This window comes from Pan paniscus, chromosome 15, assembly GCF_029289425.2.
Source record: "Pan paniscus chromosome 15, NHGRI_mPanPan1-v2.0_pri, whole genome shotgun sequence".
Taxonomy (NCBI): domain Eukaryota; kingdom Metazoa; phylum Chordata; class Mammalia; order Primates; family Hominidae; genus Pan; species Pan paniscus.
Window position 1 is genome coordinate 82630725 of NC_073264.2, and position 14996 is coordinate 82645720.

The window sequence follows — 14996 nt, forward strand, 5'->3', positions numbered from 1 at the left end:
TAGATTTACTAGGAACACTTCCTACCAAATTACTGCACCTGAGGGTGTGGTCTTGGGGTTCCCCAACACAACTGGGAATAAGTGTGAAATATTCAAGAAATAGCAAGAGGGCAAGTTTGGTGGGAGTCACCTAAAGGGGAGTGGCAGAAGAGTTAGTTAAAGAGACAGGAAGGGCCTGATGTCAGGCCTTGTAAATAGAAGAAGTTTGGATTTTACTTTGAGTAGGACAGGAAGCCAAAGGTTTCTGAGCAGGAAGTAGTCTCAGTCTGGCTGCTGTTAGGGAACTGATAGTGGGGGAAAGAGCAAAAGGAGGAAGGCCAGATAGGAAGCTCTTACATATAGTAAACACTTTGGTTCAGGAACCACTTCAGAAAGGAGAAACCTACATTTATTTTTAAGAATGAACAGAAATTTGACAGTGGATTTGGGCAAAGGAATGAGGAAGGCATCCTAAACAGTGAGGAGAATCTGTACAAAGGCCCAGGGGCATAAACTGTATGTTGTGTTTGGAGAACAGAAAAGGGTTTTGTATTGCTGAAAAAGGCTGCTTAGGGAAGGGGTACACTGAAGGCTCTGTGAATCATGCTAAGGACTGCATACTTCATCTCTCAGGCAAACAGGGAAGTAATGGAGGCCTGTAAACAGGGGAGTTATGGGGTCAAATTTGAGTTTGAGAAAGATTAATATGGTAGCAACATGATTGAGAGGCTGACAAAGGGCAAAAGTTTCAAAGTGACTGTCACATAATCCAGTTCTAGTGTAGCTGGAACTGTACACAGAGCCATATATATGCAATTTATGTCATATATTATATATGCATAAGTACTTAAGCATTTTCATATATTAAGAATAAATTAAAAACAAGTCTAAATCATTATTGAAAAGTGAAAACTGGTACAAATTAATCTAAATGTTTATAAAGTTGTTGATATAACCAGAGAATTATTAGTGATTTTAAAACACTGTATTATTACAAGTCCCTAGCAAAATATATACCGAGAATAAGAAGGACCATAAAGGCATCTTGGGCTGCATTCTGTGGTCCCACAGTTAGTGGTAAGGGCCACTGTTATTTTGAAACTATATATGCATATTTATTATGATAAAACAAAATAACATTAATGTCATTAGGTACCAAGATTTTCAGCACCAGTGAAAGGAGATAACACAAAAGAAGCAAAAACTCTGATAAGGTGGAAAGGGCTCGCAGCAGACCTGTAGTCTGTTCTTTCTTCTCACTGGCCCAAAACAGAGTGAGCAGATACCTCTCTCCAAGCATCATCAAATCACCTTAGAAATATGGTAGAGAGAGACCTCTGGCAAACACACTGAAGGTATTTACTATTGGAAGAGTCCTTGCTCATGAAATGCTTCAGCAGGATGAACTTGATCTGTCTACATTGCTCATTATACAAAAACCTGGGATGTATGTAGGCATGACTCTCTAGAAAATATCACATACACTATGTAATTATCAGAGAAGAAACCAGTGATGTCTCATGTCGGAAACAGCTTTCTTTCGTGGAATTGACACTCTACAGGCATTACTTAGAGGCCTCGAGTGTTGAACTCTGGGCTGGAGCACAGTCTAATTGAGGAAAGAAAGGACCCGAGAGCAGCTCTGGCAGTCACAGACTTCTCTACAACCCGCTCACGTCTTATGATAATTTTATCTTTGAAAATATTTGCCAAGCTCGATACTAGGTTAGGATCTCTGATTCTTTTAAGTTCAATTTGTCAATGTGATTTTTGTTATCTTGCCTGTAATATTTAATTTGAACTGAAAGTTATCGGTATGAAAGATACATTTCCTAACCCAATGCACCAAAAAGGCCTATAAGTAATGAAAATTTAGCAATGTAGATCACTGGTGCTTATATTATCTAACCCACCAAAAGCAATCTGGGTTCCTTGGAGAAATAGCTGACATTCATTTCTGGGTCAAGAAATGTACAAAATAAGTTTAGCACATCCTTGTTCTGCCTGGAAAAAAAAAGTTAGGAAAGATCACCAGGATCTAGTCAAAAAGACAAAGGAATGATTACCAATGGCCAAAAAAGGAAAATTCCGAGCAATCAACAAAAAAGAATGATTGCAATGAACAAAAATACGATCATGTGACACATCATAACTTCTTGGCCAATGACAGACTGTGTATACCACGGTGGTCCCATAAGATTATATCGCTGAAAAATTCCTATCACCTAGTGATGTCCTAGTCGTTACAACACTATAGCACAATCCATTACTCATGTTTTTGTAGTGAAACTAGTGTGAATAAACCTACTGCACTTCCAGTTGTATAAAAGTATAGTAATACAATTACGTACAGTACATAACACTTGATAGTGATAACAAACAACTATGTTACTGGTCTACATATTTACTATACTTTTCATCCTTAGCATGTACTCCTACTTATTAAAAAAAAAAAGTTAACTGTAAAACAGCATTAGGTATGTCCTTGAGGAAGTATAGGCATCGTTATCATAGGAAATGACAGTTCCATGCCTGTTAATGGCCCTGAAGACCTTCCAGTGGGACAAGATGTGGAGGTGGAAGACGGTGATATTGATGATCCTGACCCTGTGTAGGCGTAGGCTAATGTGTATGTTTGTCTTAGTTTTTAACAAAAACGTTTAAAAAGTTAAAAAATTTTAAAAATAGAAAACAGCTTATAGAATAAGGATAATATATAAAGAAAATATTTTTGTATAGCTCTACAATGTGTTTGTATTTTAAGCTAAGTGTTACTACAAAATAGTTGAAAAGCTAAAACATAAAAGTTTATACACTAAAAAAGTTACCATAAATGAAGGTTAATTTACTATTGAAAAAAAATTTTGAAAATAAATTTAGTGCAGCCTAAGTGTACTTGTTTATAAAAGTTTACAGTGGTGTACAGCAATGTCCCAGGCCTTCACATTCACTCAGCACTAACCACTCACTCACAGACTCACCCACAGCAACTTCCAGTCCTGCAAGTTCCATTCATGGGAAGTGCCCTAGACAAGCGTACCATTTAAAAATCTTTTATACCATATTTTTATGTGCTTTTTCTATGTTTAGATAGGTTTAGATATACACATAATTACCACTGTGTTACAGCTGAGTATGGTATTCAATACAATAACAAGCTGTAGAAGTTTGTAGCCTAGTAGCAATAGGCTATAACATATAGCCGAGGTATAGGCTACACTAGCTAGGTTCGTGTAAGTACACTCTATATTTGCACAACGATAAAATTAACTAGTGATGCATTTCTCAGAATGCATCCCCATTGTTAAGTGACACATGACTGTCCCTCAGTATCACTGGAGGACTGGGTCCAGGACCTGGCCTGGTGGTACCAAAATCCATGAGTGCTCAAGTTGTTTAGATAAAATGACATAGTACTTGCATATAACCTACGCAATCCTCCTGTTTTACATCATCCCTAGACTACTTCTAATACCTAATATAATGGAAATGCTATGTAAATAGTTATGCTACATTGTTCAGGGAATAATGACAAGAACAAAAAGTGTGGACATGTTCAGTACAGTTGCAACCACCCATTTTTTCCAAATATTTTCAAATATTTGGTTGAATCCATGGATACAGAGGGCTGACATGTATATAAGAATCCATGAATTTATAATGATGCTTGTGATATTGTGAAAAAAAATTTGATCTTCATCCGTTTCCAGAAACATAGCTCTTAAAATCCCTGAAATCTCTTGAGTGATAAGAATGTCTTCTGTATGATAATGAGATAATTGGTGGCTGGAGGCTCCTAGATAGCCTTGGGATAGGACTTGGTTGCCAGGGAAACCAACCATTAGATTAGATTAGAGGGTTAGAATTTACAGTCCCACCCCCCAACCTCAGAAGGGCAGAGGAGCTAAAAGTTGAGCCAATAAATCAACGCGCAATGATTTAATCAATTATGCCTGCATAACAAAGCTTCCACAAAAACCCAAAATAGCTGAGTTCTGGGAGTTTCTGGAAAGCTGAGCACATGGAGATTCCTGGAAGGTGGGTGGCGTGATCAGATCAGAGAGGGCATGGAAGCTCTGCAGTCCTTCTCCCATACCTTGCCCTACGCCTCTCTTCCATCTGGCTTTTCGTCTCTATCCTTTGTAATATCCTTTATAATAAATGTAAATTTATATTTACATTTATCCATTTATCATGCTTCCCAGAGTCCTAAGTGCTAGCAAATTAATTGAACCCAAGAAGGGGGTTGTGGGAACCCTGATTTATAGCCAGTCTGTCAGAAGCACAGACAACCTGGGGCTTATGATTGGCATCTCAAGTAGCGGGGACTGGTCTTGTGAGACTGAGCCCTAAACTTGTGAGATCTAATGCTATCTCCAGGTAGTGTCAGAATTGAATTAAATCAGCAGACATCCTGCTGGTCTCTGACAGAGAATCCTCTGCAGAACTGATTGCTTACTTGGTATGTGGGGAAATACCCACAACATATCTGGTGTCAGAAGTGTTAACTCAGTGAGAAAGAGAAAGAAAAACACACCTTGGTTTGGTTTTTACGATATCCTTACAATGCTCAAATACAAAGCAAAACAAAACAAATACAAACAAACAAAAACATACTCATTAGTCTCTTTCAGAGATTGCTTGGGCACCAAATTTTCATTTCACAACAGTGCAAAGGAAATAAGAGTTTATCTAGCTTTCTCTGGATGAGACTATATTTCAGGGTAATCAAAGACTTGATGAGAGAAAATTCTTTGTAAAAGAATCTCAGGTAACAAATGCAGGAGGAATGGTAGAATTAGAAAGTCACCATTTTGCAACCCCTAATAATTAAAAGATCCAGGCAACAAACATAAATGGTTGCCAAAACCCCTAGGCAAAAGATTAATGAGGAACTTTAGAATGGTGAGATCAGGGTGATACCACCTGACCTCGCTAATTAATCTTAACATCAGTAAAAGTAGAAAAATCAGACACTACATGTCTCTCAATGTAAAGCAATAGAAAGTACACACCACCACCTACCTATGAAATACTCTCAATAAAAAGACAGAACCAAATCTACCCATGTCTCTAGAACTAACTCCCAGTTTATAGAATAAACAGCAGATAATGGAACAAGCTCAATGACATTACAAGTTCATGACCAGCAAGATCCAAAACGTGGGAAACTGTATAGCACAAAGGATACTGCATATTTCTTTAGCAAATAAGATGACACTTAAAAACAAAGGAGGGGCTGGGTGTGGTGGCTCATGCCTGTAATCCCAGCACCGTGGGAGGCCAAGGTGGGCAGATCACTTAAGGTCAGGAGTTCGAGACCAGCCTGGCCAACATGGTGAAACCCCAACTCTACTAAAAATACAAGAAAATTAGCCAGGCATGGTGGTACGCGCCTGGTATCCCAGCTACTCAGGAGGCTGGGGCAGGAGAATCTCTTGAACCCGGGAGGTGGAGGCTGCAGTAAGCCAAGGTCATGCCATTGCACTCCAGACTGGGCAACAGGGCAAGACTCTGTCTCAAAAAAAAAGAACAACAACAAAAGAGGGAGAACAGCAACAGATTAAGAGAAACCTAGGTCTTACCTTAGAAATGAATTCAAACAAATAAATTGTAAACAGACATTTGAAGTAACTAGAAAAATTAAACAGTCTGGGTATTAGGTAATAAAGGAGTAATGGCTAATTCTGTGATTTTGCTGAAAAGAACATTCTTACTAGAGAGAGACACAGAGATGTAAAAGCACATGCGGAATTTGCCTTAAAATATTCTAGGAAAGAAAAAAAGGGCAAATGTGTGTAGGGTAGTAAAGATGAAAAGACCAGCAGAATGTTGATGTCTATTGAAGCTGAGTGAGGGTTGGTAAGGGGTGTCATTTTACCCTCTACTTTTATGCATGTTTAAACATTTCCCAGGCTTGGTGTAGTGTCTCATGCCTATAATCCCAGCACTTTGGGAGGCCAAAGAGGGAGATCACCTGAGTTCAAGGCTGCAGTGAGCTATGATTGTGCCACCGCACTCCAGCCTGAGTGACAGAGTGAGACCATGTCTCTAAAAATATAAAAACTAAAAAAAAAAAAAAATCCCTAATTAAAAAATGAAGAATGAATTAAATTATAATATTTAGTAAAAATTTTAAAATGGTAATACACACTTGGGTGAGGTACAGGAAAAGAGGTATTTTCAGAGGAAGTAAACAGAATTACTTTTCTGAAGAACAATTTAACAATGTGTATCAACTGTCTTTTAAACTTTTACATCCAATTCAGCAAATTTACTTTAAGAATTCTAAGGAAATTTTCACAGATAGGCACAAAGATACATCTAAAATGATCTCCCAGCAAAACATAAACATTTTGGTTTATGGTACCATATATTTACAAATAAAATTTTTTATAGCCATTAACTATCAAATTGAAAATAAGCTAAATGACATGGAAAAACATTCATGGTAAACTGTTAAGTGCAAAATGCAGGCTGCAACATAGAATACACATTTTGACCCAATTTACTTTTCTTAAAACTACTGATACACCTAAAAAAATCCTGAGAGAATATTCTCCATGATGTGAGTAGCTGTTATTTCTAGTTGATGGGATTCAGGTACTTTTAATTTTTTAAAAATAGTTTTCTATTCATGAGAATGGTATATTTGTAGTAAAAAAAAATTCTATTTTTTTAAAAAGTTCAAATTTGGATCAGTTCCTGAGAGTGGTTAGTAATGGAATAATAAACAGATAAGGCAGTGATCATTGAAATAATAAATGACAGAAGGGCAACAAGACATGGTAGAATGCATACATTAATAATTTTTAAAAGGATTAATATTTAGAAGACTATTGTGAAAAAGGTCAAGTTTTAAATTGAAAAGTAGAGGTTTCAAGATTGTGAAAGTTAGAATAGGATGAAGTACACACAAGCGTCAGCTGAGGGATAAACACCTAAATCAAATTACCTAGGATGATCGACAAGGTTATTGTAGTAATAATCCTACCACAATCCTGAAAATAACCACAGTGGCATGTTAGACGGTTCTTCCTGAGTTTCTGTTTTGTATGCTACCCTGACAGATTATTTTTTTAAATTTCTCAGTGAGAAATGTATTTACATACTGGAGTCCAAAAAGAAACGTCAGGATATTAATAAAAAGATAAATGCAATCTCATCTATTGAATTCAGCTTATGTAACTTGGGTCAAATCTGTTAAGTGAATAACTTTGGTATATTAAAATCTAGAAATTCTCTCCAAACTACACTCCATATATTATTTGTGGGTAATAATCAGTGAAGCCAGTCTTCTTCAGCCTCTTTATTCATTAGCTTAAAATTTTCAGTTGTCCCCTAAATAAATCAAAAAGCAAGGAAAATGTCCAGACTACCTGGTTTCCGTACTTTCTTTGGCTCTTCATAGTCCTTGTTTTCTGGATTTGGAGACTCTAGAAAGCTGATATCTTCTGTGACACTTTCCCCCTCTTGGCTCTTGAGGCTGTCTTCCTCTTCTTGAATAGAGGATTCTAATTCAGATTCTTCTGAATCAAGAAATATTTGACCAGCAACTACTCTGCCTGCAGTAGTATGGTCCTTTACTGACTCATCTGATGTCAAAGTAGTCTGAGAATATAAAGTATTTTTAGTTATCAACAATGCCAAGACTTTCCCCAACCCTATTTGACCGTTATTTTTACTAATCCAGATATCACATCTCCTTCAGCTCCTTGAAGTGCCACACTCACTCATCTCTATAGGCTTTGGCATGTGTCCATCACGTGCCTTCCTTCATCACCTAACTTGTAGCCTTTTTGAATTTCAACTTAGATGTTACTTCCCCCAGAAGCCTTCCTTAATTCCCAAAGTCTGGGTTCGGTTTTCCTCCACATGCCCCCAACATACCTTATACTTCTACTTCCTGCTTTTATCTACATTCCCTCAAATCTAAAGATCAGAGCTCATAACTGACTGCAGGGTTGGGCTTGGTTAGTACTTGGAAGGGAGAGCTCAATCAACCAATAAGTGCATTAGCTCACTGGATTTATTTTTGAAAACTGGAAAGTGGAAACAAATGACACAGGTTAAATCTTCAAACTTAGACACACACACACACACACACACACACACACACACACACACACACACACAGAGCACATTCAAGTTGAAATATTTACTATTCCCTCTTGTAGGTCAGTAATTTTTTCTTCCTCCAGAAAAACTAGAACTAATACTAATACCATCTGTCTTTTTCTGTCCTTTTTAATTCAACTGTTACTCAAAAGTTGCAGATCTCATATCCTTTCTAAGATATATAATTCATCCTTTTAAATCAGGCAGCAAATACTGGCCAATATACATTTTAGTACATACCTTGGAATCTAAGGATTCATCCTGGCTGCCTTCTTCATCTGCAAAGAAATTTTAAGACAATTTAGTAATCTTTCTTGTTGGGAAATTAGTTATTATTAAAAGAAAACGTGAAAAGTATAGCAAATAATAATCAAACATTGGATAAATAAACCTAGAATTATTTTAAAGTTAGCTATATTCAGCAATTGTTCAGAAAAGATCAAGTGAAAGGAAAAAAAAAATGGGTTGGGGGTTTAGTTTCTCTCTTTCTCCAGAAAAGACATTAGCTCCATCTGTTACAAAGGTAGGAAGACCAACAGCCTCCACCAACAAAAACAGGTATTTCTTCACATTCCATCCAATTCTTGTGGGTCTATTTAGTCTATTTCTGAGAATGAGTTACTAAGTTCATAAAAATAAATCTCTAATTTCATACTCCGGGCTTCCACCTATTCTGTTTGTCTGCTCAGGATCTTGAGTTAGAGTAGCCCATTTTAGTGCTAATTAGTATTTGTATTGTTTACTACTATAGTAAGGATGGAAACTAAGAATTATTATTTGATAGCAGAGTTGCAAAACAATTATATTTAGGATTTGTGTTCTACTCTACTCAGAGATAACCAGATGCAGGTAAAAAGCAGCATGGTCCTATCATATATTCACTCAATTGACAGCTATGTAGTAAGAAATCAATAACTTATATTAAACAATGAAAAACAGCCACCGGTTACACCTTGCTTACACATTCACACAGCCGGCTTTGGTGTTGTCTGATTACATTAATTTTCCTTCTGTTACTTTTTCCATGTTTTCTGACTATTACTTTTCTGGCTGCTTGTTACTCTTCTTCCTGCTCTTACATAAACACATGCAACAACTCAATGTTCAGATGCAAATGCTTGATTTTTGTATTCCTTGCCAGTTTAAAACAGCGAATCTGTCAGATCATCTTTAAGTTTCCCTCTTGCTCTTAAAATTACCTGATTTTATTCAGGAGTGAGTTTCAGTTTTACCTGCTCCATAAGCTGTATGAGAAATTAACCAGTAGACAAAACCCTGTAAGACCATGTGATTTTTTACTAGAAAATTTGCTACTATAGTTGTCATTTATACTTTACTTCATATGGCTATATCTTAAATATCGTTTGTAATTTGCAACTCTAAAATATAACAAAAAACCTGTGTTAGAGTTTGTTATCAAAGTACTGAGTTAAGACTAAGAAGTATAACCAACTCAATTATGCACAAAATACCAGACACTACCTCACAATATTTCTTTCGAATATTTGAGGAAACTAGTCCATTAGTGAGGTTTTGCCATATATGAAAGTGCTGTCAAGTCAAAGAAAATTTAAATTACAGCTACTATTCATATTCACCTACTTTTAGATTACCTTCAAAGTATGTTTTACTTCTGGCAGGTGGAGAGAAGGGTATGCCACATATTAGTCCCACAGCGCCCATAACATTAGGCAATGATGTCAGTTAATTAACAATTGTCCTTCATGCTAACTTCTTCACAAGTATTACCCAAAGCCCAATTTCTAACATGTGGTTCAAATTCCATTCTCAGCAAATCTTTAGATAAATTTAAAAAACCCATCTCTATAATATATCAAAGTTGTACTGTAAGTATATGTAATTAATCACAAACTTCAACTAGTTAATATATCAAAACAGATATTAAATGTTTAAACGTATATGAAATACCCCCAAATACTGAATGAAACTTTAGATTAGCTGGAACTCTAAATCACTATCACTAAATTGCTACATTTAGTACCTCACCACAACAGGTTACATAGGTAGCTAACAGGTGAATCATATGGACACACCTGTAAATACACTTAAAGACATGTACATTTCACACAGCACAAGCTGTTAGGCATTAGAGTAGCAAAACGTGTTTTCAAACTCCAAGAAACATGATTTGTAACATCAGAGTTATTTCATGTGAATTGCATCATGCTTCTCTTTCTCTCCCTCTCTCTTCGCAACCTGGACTATATGCTAATATTACTGGTGAATAAGATAATTCTCAGTTACTAAACTGGGAAAGCCTACTCCAGATGGTAGTCTCAAAGCATAAGCTATTTTCTTTTTCAAACTGATATAAACATTCACACAACACTTTTTAAAGAGTTGTTTATAACCTAGGAACTTCTGATAAGTAGTATTCAGGTAAGGATTAAAGAGACTGAAGTTATGCATAAATAAAAAGCAAATAGTAATGTTTTCATCAGAACACAGATATCAAGCAACAAGAAAAAAATGCAAAAGGATTAAGTTATGTGCTTCTCGCTCATCAGCATCACATCCAAATGGTTCATATTATTTTATTAATTGTACACCTTCCTTTGAAAAGGACCAGTTTTTATTGTATTAGCTAACAAAACTGCAAAGTACCAGAGATATGCTTTCAGGGAAAAGTGATCACTACAAAATCATTTTTCCATTCATCACGTAAATTAAACAGACTGATAACCTTTAAACACAGAAAGTCTAAATAGTTTGGTGAAAACAGACCAGATATCCTGTTCTCTGCTTTAGCTCTAAATCGGTACAGATCCTAAGATACTCTCGATTCTAAATTTCTTCAATTCTGAGACCTGGAGAGCTAGGTCTGGAACCTGGCTTCATCACATGTTAATTCTGACACATGGTTCAGTAACAAAAGCTTGCTCAGTCTCTGTTTCTCAATCTGTCAAAAGGGGTAACATCTCTGTCCCGCTGACTCACAATATTTTAAGGAACGACCAAAACAGTGAAATTAAACATCCTCTGCTGTCTGAAAACTACTCTCTGAATTTATAATTATTACCTGAAATACCTGGCAGTGGACCTAACTAAAATGACTAACACTGCTTGGCACAAAGAAAAAAAAAAGGTTAAGCCATTTGCCTCTTCTGCCAAAAATAAGAAAGCACGCATTTGTGAGAAAAATTATAACCTTTGCACTATTATCCTGAGAAAATGAAGAAATATCTTTTTAGTGTCCTCCTTTAAATTTGTTAATAGAAAAGAGAAAATGTTTCTAATATTAGCCACGTGTCAATGACGAGGATATGTTCTGAAAAGTGTATCACTGGGCGATTTCCTTTTTGTATACTTAAATAAACCTAAATGGGATAGCCTTCTACATACCTGGGCTACATAGTGTAGCCTGTTGTTCCTAAGCTACAAATCTGTACAGCACGTGACTATACAGACTACTGTAGGCAACTGTAACATAACAGTAAGTATTTGTGTACATAAACATAGCTAAACATAGAAAAGCTACAGTGAAAATATGGTGTAAAAGATTACAAAACATATACCTGTCTAGGGCACTTACCATAAATGGAACTTGCAGGATTAAGAGTTGCTGTGGGTGAGTGAGTGAGTGAATGTGAAGCCTAGGATGTTACCATACACTATTGTAAACACTGTACACTTAAACTACACTAAATTTATTTTTTAAAAAGTGTGCTACCATGTTCCAATGGCTACAATGTCACTAGGTGACAGGAATTTTTCAGCTCCATTATATTCTTACAGGGCCACCATCTTACATGGGGTTCACTGTTGACCAAAATGTCATTATGTAGCATGTGACTATATCATATTTTTACATGCTTCTAAAACATGATACTAGCTAACAGCTATCAACAGCGATAGAATCAAGATTCTCTTTGTTGGCTGACCATACTCCACCTGGAGAGATGCGACCTGCCCTGGGTAACCACTAATGTTCAAACACAAAATTATAACCAAAAACTTGATTTTAATACTGGAGTAAAACTTTAAACTTTGAGGCCGAAACCCTGTGAATGAAAATCACAATTGAAAATCCATAGCTTAATTTACACAACTTTATTTAACACAGGGTTTTTTTTTTCTTTTTTTTTGAGACAGGGTCTCGCTCTATTGTCCAGGCTGGAGTGCAGTGGCATAATCACAGCTCAGTGCCGCCTCAACCTCCTGGGGCTCACTCCATCCTGCCACCTCAGCCTCTCGAGTAGCTGGAACTACACGTGTGCACCATCACACCTGGAGTTACGTAGAGATGGGGTTTCACCATGTTGCCCAGGTTGGTCTTGAACTCCTGGGCTCAAGTGATCCTTCCACTTCAGCCTCCCAAAGTGCTGGGATTGCAGGTATGAGCCGGGCCTGCACAGGTGTTTTATGATATATGAACTTCATGTGAGCACAGCACTGCCTTTATTACCTTTTAGCATGCACATCTACATTGTTTTAGTTCTGGCTAAGGCTTTTGCCTTTACCATTGAAATGTTGTGGCACAGCTTTAACTATGATGGAAATCAGAGCAGACATTTCTTGAATACAGTCCTCTACCTACATCAATACAACCCAAGGATTTAATATATCAGTGTTAAGTCTTTTATTATAACATCCTGAAAGCCCCAACTGTTGATCTTCAAATATCTTTTCCACTGGCATGGAGCTCTAAGTATGTAAAATGCAGTCAAAGACAGACAGCACAATTCCTATGCTTTAATTTTCTTTAAACTCTGCCAATTAAATTCAGAGGGATACACACCGTGCTCTTTCATTACTGTAGTTCTCTTTAGTGTGAAGAATCCCTCATGGAGATTGTTAATCTATGTATACCTGAGCTGTTCCAGACCTAAAACCAAATGTTTAACAAACCCATAAGAGGAATTCTGATGCAGGAGGTCCATGGTCCAGCAGGTACTCTACTCATTAAGCTCAACAGCTTCATTTCATGCTTTTTGATCAAATATTAAATAACTGCTAAAAGTGCTTCGAGAGTTAAGTATAGTCTGAAGATCTGGTCATTAACTCAAACCATCACTACTACTGGAGGGAGGGGAGTGGACCTGAAAGAATGATGTTGGCAGTAAAGTAATTAGCATAGGGTTGGTGCTTTTGAAATGGTATCTCAAACCACATCATGGATAGAATTTAGGTTTAGGCCTCTTATTTTAGAAGCAGAATGACGTTATGGCATTGATTTACAACTAGGACAGGTAATTTGGGGATTCAGATAACCATCTGGGAAATTTTCTGTTAAAAAAAAGCTGACATTTATTAAAAAAAGAAAAAGCTGACATTTATACTCCGTGTTGTCCCCCCAAAACGTCAAGCCACAGAACACCTGTCCTGTTAACTGAAACTGATTAAAATTCCAAAGTTTTACTGTACTAATTTTTATTTATCAACACTTAGAAACACGAAGTTTTCATGAACACTCTCAAAATGGAAATTTTCAAATGTAGGCAGATTAAAACATTAAAAAAGGGGGAAAAAAGCAGAACCAGAATAAAAATTAGCTAACTGGAAAATCAATTCAAAAGCACACAAATTTCTGTATCTATATAAAACGCATCTTATAAGAACCAAGATTTTCCCGAACATCATAAAATGACTGTCAACAAACATGGGGCAACTCAGAAACACTGTGACAGGTCACCGCTTTCTCAGGAAGGTTTCAAAAAAGTAAAAAGTGGCTACGATGAGATCAAAAGTCTTCGTTTTTAAACAGACAAACAGACCAGGGACCATCTCAGGTGTTAAGCAAACTCACCAAACTACTGTCAACATCCTGGTCTGGATGGATCCTCCTCTGCCCCAAAGTGACAGCTCCAGGTTTGTCAATTATTTAACTTACAATTCCCAAGCCCAGAGTTCTAGACCAGACCCTTCCTCTACCCCAGGGTCGAGGAAGCTCCACTCGGGCTCCTGTATCAGGATTCATTGCTTTGGTGTCAATTCCGCGTTCGTGAGAAGAGTCGCGCAAAGTTTGTTACGTGGGAGAGAGGTGTGGGCAGGGTGACCGCCCCTTCTTTTTCCACCCCACTCCACCTTCCTAAATAGCCCCTTTGGCGCAGGCCAAGCAAAGCCAAAGAGCGAGTGACAGCCCAGTGCGAGATGTGCCCAGGGAGAACGGGGTCCCGAGCCTGGAGTCCCCACGGCCCCGCCGGCTGTAGAGGCTGGGGGGCGGAGGCTCTGGGCCTTCAGCCCGAGGGGGCGGATACTGACCCGAGGACGCCGAGGCCAAGCTCAGCAGCACCGCACAGAGCAGCAGCGTCAGCCCTATCCGGACCCGCATCCTCCTCTCGGGGCCGGTGCCAACCCCTAGAGCTGTCGCCTTCGCCTGTGCCACCACGGACTCAGCCACCACCGCCGCCTCGCCGCTGCTCTTCCTGCTCTAGTCTCCTTCCTCCGCCCCTTCCCAGGCTTCCCTGGCCCAGCGCGCAGCCAATCCTCGCCCGCCGTCGCGGGCTTCTGGTCCAATCACCATGGTCTCCCCGCCCACCCCCATTGCTCCGCCCCGGGGGTCATTCATTGGCCAATCATTGTACGAAGCTCCCACACCAGCTTTCTCGGTTGGACCACGACTCACGGACATGGCCCCAGCTAATTGGTAGCCCCTGGGTTCAACCGGAATCAGCGCGTGAGTCAAAGACTGGGAGAAAGAGGCTCATCCGAGACTACAATTCCCAGAATGCGCTTCATGTGATTAACTCGGGGGGTGCTCTTGGGAAACGTAGTCCATCGTAGGGCAAGATTTACAAGTGCGGGTGACTGTTGAAGTTAGAATTTAACTAACACCTGGGCTAAATATTAACTCAAGGCTATGGATTCACAAGCCTTTTTAAATTGACCCAAAATAAATATTAAGGAATAATTTTAAGAACTTGTAATGTGTTTAGCAT

General features: G+C 38.1%; 1 protein-coding gene across 2 annotated transcripts in view; it reads right to left on the bottom strand.

Annotated features, from left to right (window-relative positions):
* The window catches only part of SEL1L (SEL1L adaptor subunit of SYVN1 ubiquitin ligase), a 60832-nt gene extending 46273 nt beyond the window's left edge, over window positions 1-14559 (bottom strand). Inside the window, exons 1-3 of one of the 2 annotated variants that reach the window (XM_003808901.5) lie at window positions 14320-14559; window positions 8338-8375; window positions 7359-7590 (exon numbers count right to left, since the gene is read on the bottom strand). In XM_003808901.5, coding sequence (XP_003808949.1) covers window positions 7359-7590; window positions 8338-8375; window positions 14320-14389 — 340 coding nt within the window. In that variant the 5' untranslated portion in view covers window positions 14390-14559. The remainder of the gene's footprint in view (window positions 1-7358; window positions 7591-8337; window positions 8376-14319) is intronic. The other variant, XM_008961021.4, reaches the window with a different exon arrangement.
* Between the last annotated feature and the right edge of the window lie 437 nt (window positions 14560-14996).